General features: G+C 31.4%; 1 protein-coding gene and 1 long non-coding RNA gene across 2 annotated transcripts in view; one reads left to right on the plus strand and one right to left on the minus strand.

Moving 5' to 3' along the window:
- On the plus strand, positions 1-16,152 carry LOC147808259 (uncharacterized). The gene is made up of 4 exons (XR_015434807.1): positions 1-172; positions 4,371-5,304; positions 6,737-7,005; positions 16,017-16,152. It is a non-coding gene; the product is annotated as an uncharacterized LOC147808259 (long non-coding RNA).
- The window catches only part of LOC139424819 (astacin-like metalloprotease toxin 5), a 15,246-nt gene continuing 11,287 nt past the window's right edge, over positions 15,986-19,944 (minus strand). The window contains exon 6 of the mRNA XM_087166331.1: positions 15,986-16,259. Within this exon, the coding sequence (XP_087022457.1) occupies positions 16,030-16,259 (230 nt within the window). The 3' untranslated portion in view covers positions 15,986-16,029. The remainder of the gene's footprint in view (positions 16,260-19,944) is intronic.

Consider the following 19,944-nt stretch of genomic DNA (forward strand, 5'->3'; position numbering starts at 1 on the left):
GATTTAGGAGCTAATCAGTTTGCTTTATTTTTAAATTCTAATAAGAAATCAATGAATTTTATTAAACGTCGGGCTTTTCTTTGATAAGCAAGAGAGAGAGAGAGAGAAAAAAACATGTTACTCTTTCTGCTCCTTGGGGGAACGGCCACTGTGGTGCCACTTCTCGATCATGGTAATTTTAAATTACTTAATTTATATATTTATATATATATATATATATATATATAAATTAACATTTACTGATTTATAAATTTCTGACGCACTTATACACTTAATACAGTTGTCATAAGTAATGCACTATAAGTAGTAAAACAACTGTAGTCGCTATTTTTTTCGTAGTTTGTAGTGTTGTGATCCACTTTTTTCTCAAAAGTAATATAGTGAATAGTGCGATGCAAAAAAATAGTAGTTTGTCGCGATTTTAGGCAACTACTTTTCATGTTCGTTTAGTACTATGTGAACAGGATTCTAACATAACTAATTTTCGTATTAGCCTCCTGGGCCTGAGTCGCTTAAATTTAATTCTTGTCTAGATAGAATTGGCAAAAAACGTAAAGAAGTACGTGTACAAAATTGTACTTTTTGTACATGAAATTATACTTTTTACAACGATTTTACGTACAAACAACTTTACTTACAACAATTGTACGTAAAATTGTACTTTTTGTGCATAACAATTAAGACGCTTATAGCCTATAGCCTCTTATAGGTTCTTGAGATTAATCACATTCAATTCAGAGTCAAAAAAGGCATCAGAAAAATTGCCTAACATTCATAGCTAGAAGAGATGTTCTCCACAAATAAAAAATAAAAAGGGGGGAGCATACAAAGGAGAGTAAGAAGCCGTGATGGCTCAGGGGATAGAGCGCTCGTCATCCAATGAGGTGAGCCGGGTTCGAATCCCAGCGAGTGCTTGTCGATACGAATTCCCTCAGCTCCCGCCGACCACAGTGCTGGTGTAAAATATCCTCAGTGATAGAGGGATCAAGGGTTAGAGTCCACTTGTCGTCAGACTTACCGCAGGAGGTTTTCGCGATTTTCCTCTCCATGCAACGCAAATGAGGGGTTAGTTCCATCAAAAAAGTCCTCTACGCAGGCTAATTTCTAGTAATACTTGATCCAGAAGTACTTTTGTCTTCTGGATTGGGTTCAAAATTACAAGGCTACGGAGTTGAACAGTAGTAGTCTTAAACCCAAAACATTAAGTCGGCCGTTCACCGACGGTTATTCAAAAAATTTAAAAAAACCAGTTGAAAAAAGAATTTGATGGGTACAAATCTCCGCAGGTCCGTCAAATGACTGTCAGTTAACCAAAATTCCGTGTCTAGAGTCACGTATAACTAATATTTAACATAGCCGTTATGAATAATACATAATTTATGACTTTGGTCACAATTTCACATGCGAATGTATATTCTTGAAGCAGTTATGTTATTTCAAAGGAAGGAAGCATATTTTCGATGAACTTAATTTCTTAGAGGAAATAACTAAGCATTAAACGCTTAACGAAATTGCAAGTATTTGATAATTTCCTATCATCTCTTATAATTAAATATTCGCTGTCAAAAAGGGCATAAAAAGTTGAAGTCTAAGTAAGAAAATTCGAAAAAAGTGTGTTAGAATAGCATAATGGTTCATGTAAACATGAGAAAAATATTTCTAAATAATTCTTCTTGTTTAATATGAGCCAATTTTCTATTGAAGATCATTTTGAACACAATGCATAAATTAATTTCTCCAGCAGTGTAAATTGATTTTCCCAGCAGTGTAAATAATGCTGGTGTAAATTAGTTTTTCCAGCAGTGTAAATTATACAGATGTAAATTAATTTCTCCAATAGAGTGAATTATACAGGAGTAAATTAATTTCGCCAGCAATGTAAATTATATAGGTGTAAATTAATTTCTCCAATAGTGTGAATTATACAGGAGTAAATTAATTTCGCCAGCAGTATAAATTGATTTTCCCAGCAGTGTAAATTATACAGGTGTAAATTAATTTCTACTGCAATGTAATTTATACAGGTGTAAATTAATTTCCCCAGCAGTGTACATTATACAGATATAAATTAATTTTTCCAGCAGTGTAAATTATGCAGGTGTCAATTAATTTCCCCAGCAGTGTACATTATACAGGTGTAAATTAATTTCTCCTGCAAAGTTCGTTTTTTTATAGTAGCAAAGTTTTCTCACTTCCAAAGTAGTTTGAAGTCACTACATTAAAAAAAAAAGTAGGTGATGTTAACTAAATTTGTAACAAAGTAGATGTAAATGTAGTAAACTGAAAAATAATGTAGTTTTTCTGAACACTGCTTAAATATTTTTTTGTTTGAAATAGCATTTAAAAATAACGTTATATAGCAATATGAGTTGTAGTTATAAAACTCTCTCATAAATTTATGGATTTTTCTTAATTTTGCTCAATAAATCATATAAATTTAGAAATTATCCCTGTGGCAGAATTTTTTCTAGCAATCTGCGACAAAACTCTCTGAGTACTAATATCTTTCTGCTAGATGCGTTTAATAATAACTGACATATATGTTAGTAATTTAATTAATAACTACTATTTACCTATTACTAATTTAATTTAATATATAATTATTAAAAACGCTGTGTTTATAAAAAAACAATAATATTTTTTTCATATTTAATAATTTTTTACTCTAATATTATGGGTGATATTCTCGCATTTAGTAAACAATCATTACAATGAAAAAATAACTAAAATCATGCAATCCATTATCGTGAAAAAAAAAAAAAAGATCGACGACAAAATCACGCGAATTGGACTCTTCAAAAAGGGGCTACTCAAATTCATAGTAAATAATTGTAATATCGAATAAAAAATGTCGGATTTAAAAACTATTGAGAAATCAATAGCAATAACTGCCAAAAATTCAATTGAATCATTACCTTAAAAAGTAAATACTCAAATGCGCGATTCGAATTTTCCATATTGTTTGAAATATATCGATATATTTAAAAACCACGTGAAAATCAATATCAATAACTGACGAAAATACAATCGAAACATTACATCGATTTGTCATACTACCGGCTTAAATTAAGCGCGTCAAAAAGTGCATGATGCATGATTTAAATATTACTTGCAGATTTCTGCAGAAAAGAAAACTAAAATTTTTTACTTTTCAAAAAGAAAAAAAATCTTTCTGCAAAAACTCTGTAACGTTCTGAGACAATGTCGCCGTGTCGCCGCGATTCTGCCACGGACATTATGTTTGGGATATTTTTTGTTGCTGTCTAACATCTATTTTCAAGAGATATTTTTTAATGAGCACTTTCAATAAATTCAATTATTTTAAGAATAACTTAAAAATTTCTTTCGTGCAATTAAAAATGTTTTTTTTTTCATTTCTTCATTTAATCAATGCAGAAAAGGGGATTATATATTTTTTTCTTAAATTTTGTCTTTGATGAAATGGTTCTAAAATTTAAGGTAAAAATAATTTTCAAATGCAAGTAAAATAATAATGCAAGTAATTATTTAAAACATGTTTATTACTTTTTAATGCATTAATCAAGTAAAATTGGTGGCATGGTTGGAGAAAATGTAAGAGAGTTTAATATTTAATTTAAATTTTTAATTTTAAAATTTTATCTTAAGAAAAAAATATATAATTTTTTTTCAACTACATATTTATCGATATTATTAGGTAATTTTCTATTTATTTAGTACAGGGGGAAAAAAACATTCTGGAAAAATTACCGTACTGTACGGCAATAACTTATGACGGGTAAAATAATATAATTCTGGTTATTAACCAGAATTATGGTTTTAATTACTAACCAAAATATTTAGTTTATCAAAACCAAAATGTACGGCGTTTAAACAATTTATTTGATAATTTTTTCCGTTGATAGGATTACGGTTTAGTGGCAATTCTGCTTTTTAAAATTTGTAATAAAAATATAGTAGAAATTTATAGTAATTCTATTTTCAAAATTGTTTTTAGAAAAAAATACAAAGCCGAAAAGTAAAATAATTCTAATTTTACCCAACTCATCACTCATCTCTTCTAATTTTACCCAACTCATTACCAAAGCCCATCGGTTAAAATTGCTGAGTTTTTCGACTGTCCCATAGAACCAGAAAACACTGATGGTTTTAACTATACTTTTTTTCTCAGTTAAGTATTAAAATATTTCACACAGCTAAATTAAATGAATTAATTAAGAGTAAACTTTCAAAATGTTTCAAACATGATTGATTTTATTTATTCCTTATTTGATGCATTTTAGAAACGCTATTTTTAACTCTTAATGTCTCCAAATAAGTCTTTATTCAATAGAAAACGAACGAGAACGATTTTGTATGCTTCAAAAAATGTATTCTTATTTTATTTACAGATCCCATGGAAAATCCAGATTTGTTTGGAGGAGATATGCTGAGGGTCGACCCGAATATAAGTTATTAATATAATGGGGTGTTCCAAAGTGACCACCCTCAATGTACCCAAGTCAAATTTTTGATAGTTTTCCATTGATGGACCCACATAATCTTGATGGAACCATCAATAATTTCATTGTAAATCATAATATTTTTAATGGTAATAAACATTAGCAACCAACAGAAGCACCAATATAGGAATTCGGACTGATTTATGATGGTCCAACATAACAATTAACAACTCGTTTTGGTAGTTTACTCCTGTTAAACCATCAAAAATTTCCATCTTAGTTTCTTAGAAATCAATTGCTGGATCGATCATTCACCATCATTTCAATGAAGGAATTCGGACTGATTTTCAGTGGGCCAAAATAAAATTTTTTTTTTTTGATGGCATATTCCTGCTGAACCAACAATTATTATTAAACTATCATGGAAATGTATTGTTGTATCATTATGAACCATCGCGAATTTCCATCATAGTATCTTAAAAATCTAATATAGTTCTCATAGTATCTTAGAAATCTAATGGAACGATCATGAACAACCATCATCCCAATGTAGTAATTCCGAATGATTTATGATAGACCAACAATAAAAAGTTTGATGGTATATTCCAAATTGCTTCGATGATTTATTCCTGAGAACCAGCAAGAATTGAACCATCACGGACAATCACAGATCATCAGGGATTGTTGGTCCATGATAATCAAACTTCTCTTGATGGTTAACCATCATAGTGATGCAGAGCAAGGAGTCCCAAAATAGTAAGTGCGCCAAAAACATCGATAAAGTGAGCCAAAGGGTGAGTTTGGCAAAGTTCCCTCTTGCTGTAGGGGTTGCACCCATTTAGGAATCAGTTGAAGCTGTACCTGAGTGTTGGAAGGTGCCCTGGTGAGTGAATCCTAGATTCTTTCCCCCTTTGTATTACTTAATGTTATGTCAAATTGTAATCAAGAATATTTTAATAATTAAATTTAGCTTTAACTATGTGTTTTCTAATTTTAACTCAAATTAACATGATACATACTAAAGTGAAATCAAAGGTGTATCAATAGTAATAAAGAAGCATTTTCCATCTTGGAATTATAGAAGTTTGTTGCCATATCAAAAATAATAAACGCGTAATAAAAAGTGTTGGATGATGGTGATCATCAAATGATATTGGACCATCATGAATCGCACTGAAACCATCAAAATGATTTGATGAGACCATCAAGAATTTTGACTTGGGTAGGTCTTAGAATTCCTGTCAAAAATGAAGTCAAGAAAGGTTTTGATATGCCAACAAACTTCTATCACTCCACGATAGAAGTTTGTCGGTATGACAGCGAGAAATATTTGAACATTTGGTGTACAATTTTTCAAACAATTGCACGAAACATATTCATTAAGAATTTATTGTTTAAGTTTCATGATCTTTTTTCGGAATGTGATAATTAAGTGATTGAAATAATGATTTCAAATAAAAGTTCTTATTTATACAAGCAAATGCCTGCACCAGGTCAAGAAACCAAAGGACTTCTTTCTAGACAAGTTAGTGAGTACAACTTACAGAAGAAAAAAATATTTTTAACATCGAATGCATATTAAGACTATTTACTTCGTTTGCTTTGTTTTGAAAAACAAATTCATATTTAACTCTGCATACATTTAATGCTATTAAATTAATTATTAATTTGTAAATTCATAGAGAAGAGGATTACTAACCATTTGTAGTGAAGAAAACAAACTTTTCACAGAAAAATTTTAACAAAAAAATCAATGATTTTCTTTCTTCTAAAAATATAAACAGTTTTTTTGTTGCAAATTTTCAATAAATTATGTTTTTTTTTTATTCATTGTATTACAATGGTTTTGGACTTTTAAAACAACCTGAATAAAAATCATTTTTCCTTAGAAGATCACAGCAAATAATTATTTCCCTTTGTAAAGTATCGTATTACGCTTACATTATTAGGCATTAATTTGTCTTGATAGTTATCTTTATCATTGGAAAAAGCGTTTGCGACAGCACTGCATAAATAAGATTTTTTTAAGATTAAGATGTATTTTGAAATAATTATGACTGATTAATAGTTTCAAATGATAATGCCCACTGCCTAGGGTGCGTAGCCATATCTTTCAGCAAAAAATAATCACCTTTTAAGTACTTTTTAAGCACTCAAAAAATATTTTTAAGCGCTATAAACATTAACAAAATGCAAAATAATTTTCAAAGACTTTGCATGATCATGATAAAATAACTAGTTTTTGACAAATAACTCTTTTCTTGATTATATTAGTCATTACAAAATGATCAAGATATTCTTCAATTCGATTTCAGAGGGTGGAAAATGAAGCTTGAAATTCAGAATATCTTGCAAAATGCAGCAGAATTGCACACGAGAGTGCAATAATCTCACCGAACCCATCTCACTAAACGCACATGCGGTCTCGCAAGTATTTCATCAAACCTGTGAAATGATTGGCACTTTCATACGCTATGGACCGACGGTACGCCAAAATAGATGGTGGTTGAATGAATTGTGAAAACGATGAATAGAACAATGAGAAGAGCACGCTTTTGCATAATACGTGGCGAAAATTGACATGGTAAAGAAAACAATCTCAATTTCGAAAAGGGAAAATTTAGCACTTTTTAAAAACACCCAATGAAAAAAAAGGAACTTTTAAGGCTTTTAAAAAGCGAAAATCGAAAATAAGCACCTTTGAGCACTTTTTAAACACGTTACTCACCATGCCACTGCCTATATCTCCTTGTTTTATAGACGTCAAATTTCAGAGAAAACTTTTTTGTTGGTATGCCACACAAGTCAAATTTTTACATGAGAACTGATATAATTAAAAAAACTTCTAAATAAAAGTTAAAATAAAATTCATTGGTCGGTAGGAATTTTCACTAAAATAACGATGTGTTTAATATTATACTAATTCAAAAGTATACTAATTCAAAAATGTTGGGGAAAAAATTATTTTTAACTAGGAGGCTTCGCCCCCTGCTCGCTAGCGCTCACCAACCCCCGGAACTGCTTTCACAGTTCATTTCGGATTGCTTCGCAATCCAATGCTCGCTCATTGGATACGTTCTTAACGTCTAGTTTTTGTATACTTTCTTGAATACTGAAGTTCCGAAAACTTTTCACTGTAGAAAATTCTAAACCTGTACATTTCAATATTAATTTGAAATTGCAAACAGTTCACATATTTTTCTTAATCACACTATTCTAAATTTCAATTGTTGAGAAAAGTAACTGTTGTAAGTTTTGTTTTAAAGTCTTTCCACCAGAGAGCTAAAGCCATGTGTTGTAAAACAATATGAAATAGTAGTCTGCCACTGAACGCCGGATGTAAAGCATCGGCTTTGATGAAGATAATTTTGTATTTTTAATTCTCTGAAGGGCGCCACCTTAATAATATGAAATTTGTAAAATAAATGTATATATTTTTGATTGCTGATGAAGCCCATTTTGTGTTTTCATCAGTGTTCAGAAGCAGAACAACTATAAGTTTTTTATTTTATCACAAAAAAATAAAATGTATAAAAAACGAAGAAAAGAGTAAGAAAATGAGTATAGTCATAGAAAAAGTTAAAATTATAATATAGTATTTGTCAGTTAAAATAAAATTTTTTGTTTAAGTCATTGCTAACAATTCAAATTTCTCCAAGGCAATTCTAAAGTATAAATTAAGGTAGTATTGTTAAGTTGAAACACAATATTTTTAGTTTTGATGTCAGCAATACAATTCAATTTTTCACAATAACGATTGTTTCCATTGTTAAGTTCAATGTCAACAATTCAAGTTTTTCTGAGGCAACTCTTAAACTCTAAATATTATTTTTTTATGCACACATTTCTAAATGTCAGTATTCAACCACAAAACAACTTAAAGCTCTCAAATTTAGCATGAAGTTGTAAAATGTAATGAAAGAGGGTCATAGCAATAATGAAAGTAGAAGTAAAGTTAGTGCTGTAAAATTAAAACAATATTTTTAATCAATGAGCCAAGTTCTTCAAGAAGCAGTTGTAGAAGTAGGTTGTTTATTTAAAACTTTCTATAGAATTTCTTTAAGAACACAATTGTTAATTTGGGCATTTGGCGATACAACACTTTTAGAATTGAAGGATTTGTTACGTCAAGCGCTCAGGTATCATAATTTTGATCAAGTTGCGCCTCTATGTCTTTTTGATTTATGTTGCTAAGTTAACTTTCAAAAAATTCTATGGCTGGCAACAGCATTTTTATTTTTTAAGTTGTTTATTTTTATTTATTTTGGAATTCGTAATTTTTTTAGCGAAATGTTTTTTAACCTAACAGAATTCTTTGCCGACTGTTTTCTCTATAAATGAAGAAAATTAAGTAAATATTTAGCTGTTGTGAAAAGAATCTTATTTAGTTGTACAAAGTACTTCAGCCAAAATTTGGGAGCCACGTAAGAGAATTATATATATTTGTTAAAATTAAGTGTACTACTAAGTATAAAATAAAATATCACACAGCTAAAGAAACATACTTAGTTATTATTTAATTAAAAGGACATGAACATATAACAACTGCACACAGCAGAGAGAAGAATGTATAACAGCACTTAGTTGGTTGGTGTTGCCAACAAGAGAACCATAAACCTTTAAAACGATTAAGATTACTCTTTTGATTTTATCACAATACTTCCCCTAAATCAAAAAATGAATAAGTTCTCTGTATAAAAAATAAGGAAAAATTAGGTACACAAGTCTAACATTCCTATCAATTTCTTAAGATATTCAAATTTAATTTTAGGCAGAGCCTTAGTAAATAAGTCAGCAGCTTGTGAATCACTACTGCAGTGAGACACACCTAGTTTATTGTTCTCATAAAGTTCTCTTATGAACTTGTATCGCACATCAATATGCTTTGTTCGGTTATGGAGAACATTATTCTTAATTAATTTAATCGCACTTTGGTTATCTACATTAAGTATAGGCATTTCATCAACGGAGCACAATTCATTCATCAAATTTGAAATCCACACAGCTTCTTTTCCTGCTTGACTGGAAGCCACAAACTCTGCCTCTGTTGTAGATAAGGCTATACACTTTTGACGCTGGCTCTTCCACCCAATAGCACCACCAGCAACAATGAAAACCATTCCTGAAGTAGACTTTCTACTAAGGGGATCACCTGCATAGTCTGAGTCGCTAAAGCACTGGATATTACATTTTAAATCAGCTTTAAACATTATTCCACACTTTGTAGAACCATTAAGGTATTTAAAGGTTCTTTTCACCAAATTCCAATGTTGTTGTTTTGGTTTTTCCAGTACTTGTGACAGGACTCCTACCACATAGGCGATATCAGGTCTTGTGACCATAGCCAAAAACATTAAGCTTCCTATAGCTTCACGGTAAGGCACATTATCAGGAAGACATGGTGAATCTTCATTTGTAATGAAGCCTTTTTCTATTGGTACACTAACTGGATTCAGAATTTTTTTACAATAAGTTTCCTGGTGTATGAAAACGTTACCATCATGAAGATATTCAATTTGCATACCCAAATAATGAGTAGCAGCTTCAACAGTTACGCAAAATTCTGCTTTAAGTTTTTTAAGAAACTCATTAGCTATCTCTTCTTCTTTGGTGGCTATGATACCATCATCAACATAGACAATTAAAATAAGTGTTTTACTTTCATTATAAAACAAACAAGGATCTGCAGAAGATTGTTGCAAACCACAGCTTTCAGCAAATATTTTGAAACGCTCATTCCAACACCTTGAGGCTTGTTTAAGCCCATAAATACTTTTGAGCAACTTGCAAACTTTATTAGTTCCATCATTAAATCCATCTGGTTGACTCATATAGATTTCTTCCGCTAATTCTCCATAAAGAAATGCCGTCTTTACATCAAACTGTGAAAGTTTCAGTCTCTTACTTGAAGCAACTCCTAAAACTGTTCTTATTGTTTCCCATCGAACAACAGGACTAAACGTTTCTGAAAAATCAACACCATATTTTTGGCTGAATCCTTTAGCTACTAAACGAGCCTTGAAACGTTGTACAGACCCATCTGCATTCATCTTTACTTTAAAAACCCACCTACTACCAATGGCTTTTCTTTCATGTGGCAGATCAACAAGTTCCCATGTCTTGTTCTTAAGAAGCGAATTCATTTCTTCTTCCACAGCACATCGCCATTTTTCAGAATTCTCAGAAGACATGGCTTCTTTATAAGTTTCTGGCTCTGCTAGTTCAGCTAAAAGAACAAAATCTTTCAACTTAGAAGGCTTTTTCAATTTATTTCTATCTCTCAGATAAGTAGAGTCATTGCTTTCATCTGTAACTTCATCAATATTGATTTCAATGTTGCCTTCACTAATGGAATTATTAACAGTTCCTCCAGCGATGCTTTCATTATCTATAATGTTACTAACTCCTTCAATATTTTCAGGAGCAAGATCTTCTTTAAGTTTGCTTACCTCTACAAATTGTTGAGTATCCTCAACAGAAGAATATTTAGTACCCACTGAGACTACCTCTTCATTTCGAAAAATAACATTTCTACTTAGTATAATTTTGTCTTGTTCTTTAATATATATTCTATAACCATCTTTTTCACCACAATAACCAACAAATATACCTTTGAGACTCTTACTATCCCATTTCTTTCTGTTTGGCTTGGGTACGTGAACAAAACATTCTGTACCGAAAACTTTTAGATGATTGATGCTAGGAACTTTCTTGTCAAGCCATAGTTCATAGGGACTTTTCGACTTTACTGATGAAGATCCAGTCCTATTTAAAACATATACAGCTGTGTTTACAGCCTCAGCCCACAGCTTTAAGGGAAGATTCTTTGAATGTAGCATACTACGCGCACTTTCCACAAGTGTACGATTCTCCCGTTCGGCTGCACCATTCTGCTCCGGTGTATAAGGCATAGATATACGAGAGGTCACTCCTTCACTTTCAAGAATGTTCTTTACTTCAGAATTCTGAAACTCTGTTCCTCCATCACTTAAGAATTCTTGGATTTTATGCCCTGCATTTTTGGCTTCATTCATGAAATTTTGAAAGCTCTTGGTTACTTCATTTTTAGCTTGTAAGAAGTACACTCTGCGATATTTTGAAAAGTCATCTTTAAAACATGCAAAATATTTTGAATTACCAAGAGATTTCTCATGCATGGGTCCAACTACATCAGCATGTATCAACTCTCCTGCTTTTGTTGGGCGTTCTCTAGTTCCAAATGGCTTCCTGCATTGTTTTCCAAAGCAACATCCTTCACACAGTTCATTTTTACATGCAACGTTAATATCATGTCTATTAAGAATCTCTTTAACATGCGCTTTATTCTGATGACACAACCTTTCGTGCCACAATTGCAAGTCATTTCTTGTGGCAATGCATACATTTGCAGAGACAGCAGGTGCTCGGACTCTCAGTTTCAAAGCATATAGGCCATTAGCTGTGCAGACGCCCTTTAACCGCACATTTCCATTTCGAATAAAAACGCATTCAATTTTTGTTGCTTTAAACTCAAAACCCTTGGCTATAGTTTGTCCAATAGAAAAAAGATTTTTACAAATATCAGGAACATACCACACAGAAGCTAAATGATTTCGTTCCCAATTACCACAGATTTTCATTTCAACGTTGATAGTACCTTCACCATAGGCGAATATGGCATCATTGTTTCCAATGTACACTTTCTTTGGTACATCAAACTGTTTAAAGTCCACAAAATAATCTTTATATTTTGTCATATGAGCAGTAGCTCCACTATCTGCCAACCAAACTTCATTGTTTGTATTACTTTCACCAAAGCACATGAAGGCATCACCATCAACTTTATTTTTATTTTTATTTCTGTAGCAATCTTTTGCAAAATGTCCAACTTTTCTACAAACATAGCATTTTCTTTCAAATTTCTTTACAGATTTCTTTTTTGAAACCACTAAGGCTGTCGAAGAACTTGTCTGTTTGGCGGGTAACCTCATCTCTATTAAGCGTAACCTTTCAGTTAGTTTATTGACATTCCGTTCTTCAATGGGAACTGACTCCCAAACACTCTTAAACTCGAAGTATTCCTGCGGAAGTGTTGATAGAATTCTGCTCATTAACAATAGGTCAGGCAAAATAGTTTTGGCGACTCGATTTAGCTCATCATTAAACTCCGAAAAATTTCTTTGCAGTTTAGCAATGTGGGTTGCGATGTCCTCATCCATATCTTTTTCACATACTGCAAAAAAGCTTTCCATCAACCTATCAAGTCTTTGACCTGAACTCTGTTCATAAACAGATAGCAGTTTCTCCCACGTAGCATTAGAACTGTCACATGTAGAAGTTAATTCTACATTGCTATTGTCCATATTACCAACTAAAATTAACTGCGCCAAAGCATCATCTTTGGAAAAACTTCTTACTTGCTTTTCATATGCAGTTCTTTCCTCACTTGTGGCACTTTCACTTAGATTTTCAGTTAATTTCCTACTTCCATTTACGATGTCCAACACTTCATTATGACGTAACAACAATTCAATTTGTCGTTTCCACTTAGACCAGTTCACTGAACCTTTTAATTTTTCTATATGAGTTTTAAACTCCATAATCAAAACTCAACAAAATACAGTCAACGCTTATCACTAAGTTAGGCCTAAGACCGATATCAGTTCACTAAGAAAGCTTATACTATACTAACAGATTAATCGCTGGGGCCCATAACCTGTTAAAATTAAGTGTACTACTAAGTATAAAATAATATATCACACAGCTAAAGAAACATACTTAGTTATTATTTAATTAAAAGGACATGAACATATAACAACTGCACACAGCAGAGAGAAGAATGTATAACAGCACTTAGTTGGTTGGTGTTGCCAACAAGAGAACCATAAACCTTTAAAACGATTAAGATTACTCTTTTGATTTTATCACAACAATATTAGATCAGAAACACATCATTAAAAGGCAGATTGCTTTGGTGCTTTCAAAACAAGGCAAACGTTGCCACCGGCGGAAAAGAAATACAGCCAAAATTTGGGAGCCACGTAAGAGAATTATATATAATAGATTATTTAATAAATTTTTGTTTAAAAAAACTCTAATATTAAGAGATATGAAAAATTTTTTACTTGTAAAATGAGATAAACATTTTCTGCAGTGAGCTAAAAAAGGTTAGCTATGTATGGTGTAGGTGAAATAAGCTTTGTAATAGTAACTTAGCAGTTAAAGGATATGAGCAATAATAGTTCTTGAAAAGATTTAAATTTAAATCGCTTTACTTTTTAATGTTATGCTCTTCGTAGAATCATTTTCATCAAAATAATTTGAAAAAAAAATAATTTGTTCAAGTGTGGCTCTCAAATGATTTAGTTCAAATATTCAATTACGAAAGACTTGCAGGATCGATTCCTTTTACCTCTGCATCGTTAGAAAACCATAATTTATAACTTTGGTATTCAACTTTTAACAACATGCATATTGTAGTGGTAGATACACTGCAGTACTCCCCCACCAGAATTATATCTCTGATATATTCGATGAACGGATACCACTCATTGGTTCATTGCTGTTTCTGTGAGAAGCCGGGTGAGCTGTGTTAAGATCACCGTAAATGCTGATCGTGAGAGCTGTATTAAGTTTACGATCGTGGCAGCTCTTGTGCTGCCATTAGCAGTCGCATGTATACAAGTCGACAGTGTGTTTGCTGGAGACTGAGTAGCGACAGTGCGACGAGTTGAATAAAGTCGCAAGTAGGCGTGCTCAAATTGAAGTGGGAGTTTCTGTCAAGGTAGGCGTGTTCACATTACGTCCGAAGGTCACCAATATAATGATAGTGGTTATCGTCAATGTCAACCTTCATGTATGAAAATAGAATCGAGTTAACACGTCCTATATACCAGTGAATTGGAAATGTATTTTTGTAGTGGTAGATACACTAAACATATAATTAACATTAGGTTGCCTAAAGGAAGTAATTTTGGCTGCTCTTTAACTGCTTTTTCATGTGCAAAAAATGTACAAATAATAATGCATAAATTAATATTTTCTTTCCAAGTAAAGTAAATTTTTTATTGTTGCTAATAACTTGTTATATAACTGTAAATAATATAAAAAATATAAAAAAATTAATTAAACAAATGTCTTTACACATAAGTTATTTTTTCACAATGCAGTCATTTTGACTGCCTTTGAGCAATATAGGTATATCATATAGTTTCAGTCTATCTAGTGTTAAATAGAATACTAGTTTTGTGAAAATTCCTTCCACAAGTAATAGTTTAAACAATGCATTTTTCTCTTTCAAAGAAGTTGAAATTTTTTCTTTGTGAAATGATATAAATTAAATATTTATTTAGAGAAAGTACTTGGTGTCTGGACGTAATTTATTCTGAAAGGCATATAAAATCTTCATCGTAATAGAAAAATACATTTAAACTGAATATATTTTATCTGTTTATTTTCATCCTCATTTAAAAAATTTCAAATGTCTAAAATTCTCAGGAACTATTCTCTAGATTTCATTCATATTTCGCACTTAGTCATTTGAAATTACATTCTCTAAAATAACGTAAAAATTTGTACACCGTACAATTAAAAATTTTTTACTATTGTTATATAAAATAATAAATATTCATTAAAAAATATTTTTGCATAGAATTATCTTGGTATGAAAACAGACTTTCAACTTTTATTTGTGCTTATTTAGCATTTTTGTTTGTCCGCTGTGTCGGAACGCTATGCTGAATCTCTTAGAACTTGAGACCCAGATCCATTTGTGGATAGGGTCCAAAAACTTGGACAACGACCACAAAGAGCAATTTTAGTCATCAATAACAAAAATTGTTTAAAAACGTTTTATTTCTGGCAAGTATATTGATATATGATATATTTCTTGCAATTATATTGTTTATGTAATATAGCGTGACATATAGAATTGGATAGCGTGGCATATGGGACTGGGAGGGAGCTCAAGGACAGGTGAGGGACATGGTGAAATATGACATTTTGTGACAAAGAGAGGGATGAAGGTTACAAATAATGAAAAAGTATGTTATCATTTATGGACAGTTTCTTAATCTCCTGCATTCAAAAGAAAAGAGTCCCGCAGTGGACTGATCATAAAGACACGGTTCCCAGTATAACACCGACGTCAAGCATCACTGGCTGCGGTCAGTAAGCGGGTGGGGGACCACTTGATCAGCTTACGAAGGGACCGAGGGTGTGTGGTATCGGTTCTCGTTGAACTGTTCTACAGTAAAGTGCTTGACTTCAGGCTTAGGTCGCCGAGGTACCAAAGCGGAGGAGACACCCCTCTGCAGGAGAATCAAAATTGTGATGGCATGTCTTCGAATCATCCTCCGGGATGTTTTCCAGACCGCCAATAGCCCATTGTACAGCTCTAGTACGACGTAAATAAAATGCCTACCTCAAAAGAAAGGAAAGCAATTTATGTTTTCTTCATATTTAAGTATTCTTTATAAGAACTAACGCTTTAACATTTTTATAAGTAAAAGAATTTTATAATATTTTTTATGTATAAAAATTTTTTTATTATATTTTTTATTTATAAAGTAGAATAGAAACAAAAATGAGTACTAGAATTATTTATTTTTATTTTAGTTTAGAAAATAAATTATGGGCAGTTGTACAATTTCTTAATCGTGGTGATGTCACTTTGGCTCAGGTGACGCTTTACAGCTGGATCTTTCAAATAGGATCCATCTAAGGCTTCCATGGACCGCAGACCAGCTTTCCTGTCTTTGGAGAAAGTCAAAGATCCGTAGAGCATGATGGAATCATAGTCAAAGGAAGTCACCAATCTATTCTGGTGAGGTTTCAGCAAGAAAAATTGGTCCTCTGCGCCTGAAAATATACATCGTTTGGCATAGATGAAATTATTTAGTTTTTTTTTATATATCCATTGGCAAAGTGGGTGTTGTTTTGGGTTTGATGGCGTGCTCACCTTATTTGGACGTCATCACATTTTTCAACTGTGTTCCAGAGTAATGGCAAACAGTGCGCATGCTTCGTCATTGCTTGCGTTGCTATGGCGACCGCTGTTGTGTAATAATTTTTTTGGAATTCTTTTTTTCACTTTTAATTTTGTTATACATTAAGTTGGTGAGTTTAATTTTGAGATATGGGACTGGAGACATCTCATAAATGCTTCTTGAGTTGTGAATAAAAGAGAGTTTCATCATTTGAAGGATATTTTTGTTTCGATTGTTTTAATTAAGAATCAGAAATTCTAGCCTACAGTTCAAACTGGATCGTTTTTAGTACTAATTCAGGTGAATATTACGAATAAAGAGGGTAAGAAGACAACAACCATTTTGCCAATAGGTAACCTGTGATCGCCGAAATGTTTTTTAAAAAATTAATTTTGAAAATTAAGGAAATTTCAATAATTAATTGTTTCTTTTAGATCTAAATAATTGCAAATAAGCGGAAATTACTTTAGATTTATTTATAGAAGTTATACTTCTTATGCGACTTCCAACAAGGTTGCGTAAACGTTTAACGCTACATTTTTATTGGCCGGGAAATCACGTGGTAGGATCCAGTTTTCCCTCATTCATTTCCATATTGTTTTAGTTCTCACAAGCATAAAAATAATAAAAGTCAGAAATGTATTGTTTTTCTATAAATATTTTTTTAGTTTGATTTGATACACATATAATTTAATAGGATAGTATTTTTGAAGTTATACTTCTTATGCGACTTTCAACAAGGTTGCGTTAAACGTTTAACGCTACATTTTTATTGGCCGGGAAATCACGTGGCGTCTCTTGTGAATATCAATTCGCGATCGCAACGCTCGAGTACGCCGTCTAGCGGGAGCCTGTAAATATCAGACATTAATTTATCACGTTTTCATTTAGTTCCATCGAAATCATTGACAGAATCAGACGCCATTTTTTAGCTGAAAATAAGAAACAAAATTTCCCTAAGGAAAAGGTCGAAGAACTTGAAAAAAATCTCCAGAATATTAGTAAATCTTTCAGGAACAGAACACGCCAAACATTTGAAGAAAAATTCCTCAATAATTTTTAATTTCTATTATCAACAAACTTGCAACTGATGACTTCCGATTTCGGATACTGTTACAGATGTGTGTATTAAGGTAAAATGCATTTCTTCTGTCTTCATTTCATTACGAATTAAAGTGAAGTCAACATTGCTTTCGTCATTCCAGTGAATAAATATGAATTCAGAACATACAGAATTGTAATAGTTATAGCATATTCTTCTTCGTTATAGAATAGTATATATTTCTGTATCCATATAATTCGGAAAACAACAATAAAAAATTATCCAAGTTTGAAATAGTGCCATTTGTGCTGATTCTTAATTAATTTTAATCGTTTTCTTGGTAAGTATTTTTTAGTTTTGAAAGAATAAGTTCAACTAGAATTTAGCTATTCTGTTTTTAGCTACATATTCAAATTCATATCAATTATAAAATTCTGCTGTGTAGTATGTTATCTAAAAGTAATGAAGGGATAAACTATGTATCTATTATTTGAGAATAAAGTTTTCAAACAAGGAACTTATCATTTTGGAATTCTCCGGGAATTATAAATCAGGTAAGTGCAATGATTTTTACAATAAAAAATTTGCTTGTAAATATTTTTTTTTCATTTGATGATGGTTCTCTACAGAATGGTATTTTACGTCTGATTAAGAACTATAAGAATATTAAAAAAAGAAACAATATGAAAGTTTTTATTTCAATGTAAAGAATTCTTAAAATCGTTTTTTTATCCTAAGAATTCTTTATTTTACGTTTTTTAGTTTATAATTTTTTGATAAAAATTGTTCTCAAAATATTTTTTTTGAAAAATTAAATGGTATAACATTATGTGTTTATGTATACTTCTTGTATATTCAATGTTTGAAGTAATATGATTCAGAAAAGTATGGAATAAAAATTCGGTACTTACGTATTAATGCCCACAACCGCTACAGATTTGGCGGTTTTTAAGTGCCGCTAATCTACACTTAAAATTTTTGCGACAATTCATAAAATAAAACACTTTATTTAAAATCAAAATAGTCAATAGGATTTCGGTGGAAAATGAGCCGATATAGAGTTTAGCATAGATTCAACACAATCATATCGCTATATGAACTCTGATAAATAAGATTCCAAATGAAATAACATTTCCAAAACGTACGTTTACCAAGATAAAGTTTTATGTTGTGGGAATTGGTACATTTTCGTTTTTTCGGTAAAATATTTCCCTCCTGAAAAAATAAAATTGCATCTTGTTTTGTTTTTGGCAAATCCCAAAGACGAATTTTTGTAGCACTAAAAATGGCGACAAAAAAGAATTGTTTTTTTTTTGTTTTTGTTTCGTCAGCATTCTTTATTTTACGTTTCTTAGTTTCTAAATAATGATTTTTATTGAAACTTGAAATTTTTTGATAAAAATTGTTGTCAAAAAACTTTGTTTACAAAATTAAATTTCATAAAATTATGAGGCTTATGTATACTTTTTGTTCATTTTAATTTTTGAAGTAATATGATTCTTAAAACTATAGAATGTGAAGTTTAAATGGGCCTTTCATGTTATATCATTAAATTTAGTAAAACTATTTCTCGGGCATTAGGCTTTATATCTTATAAGAATATACACATTTTTTTCTGTTAATGTACAAATATTTTTCCGATGTGTTTTGGATATTCCTTCTTTAATAAAAAGAGATACCATTTTGTTTTCGTTTGCATAAGAAAGAATATCAAGCATTTTTCTTTTTTAAATTTAATTAGCCACAATAAAGAAGGAATGTTGCAATGCTACGTGCTACATTAACAACGTCTCTAGAGTAACTGAATGACTGTTCATATAGAAATCGCAGGTATTAGTCTCATACAACAACGCCCCCTATAGTTCGTTGCGATCGCGAATTGATTGTTAGGTTTTCTCTTTTAAAATTACATTATGACGCATTCACATACATTATTAATACAAATACATTCTCCAGGGCGAGACGATGAGGCAACTGCAAGCACTTCCACTGGTTCAAGAGGTCCACGAGGGAAAAATGCTCAATATTACCATGATTACAGAGCACGGAAGCGAGCGGAGCAGGAAAAAGAGTCGTTGAATAGAACTAGTGATCCTTCTACGACTGCTGATTGAACTTCTTCAGCGCGGAGGGACTCCACACAATATTTTTGTATTATTTTGTATTAATTTAGACTAAATAAGTGAAAATATTATATTTAGCATTTAAATAATTTATTGTGATATGAAACGCATCATAAAACACCATTTTTTTGTGTTAAAGGTAAAATCTTGTAAACACGGCTCATTTCCAAACAGTAATTTTTCAAATTTGCACTTATTTTCTGTTATTTAAATCTATCAGAAATAGTTAAACATCGTGAAAAGTTCTTTAATTATCAAAATCAATTATAGAAAATTTTTTGAAGTAACTTTTAGACTGTTTCTTTAATTAAAAAATACTAAAATATACTTTTGCATGTTACTAGAGTGTCAGAAATAAATACATAATGGGGGCACCGGTGTCCCATCTACAT

The sequence above is a fragment of the Parasteatoda tepidariorum genome, chromosome 6 (assembly GCF_982258835.1).
Source record: "Parasteatoda tepidariorum strain Cologne lab strain chromosome 6, Ptep-v5.0, whole genome shotgun sequence".
NCBI lineage: Eukaryota > Metazoa > Arthropoda > Arachnida > Araneae > Theridiidae > Parasteatoda > Parasteatoda tepidariorum.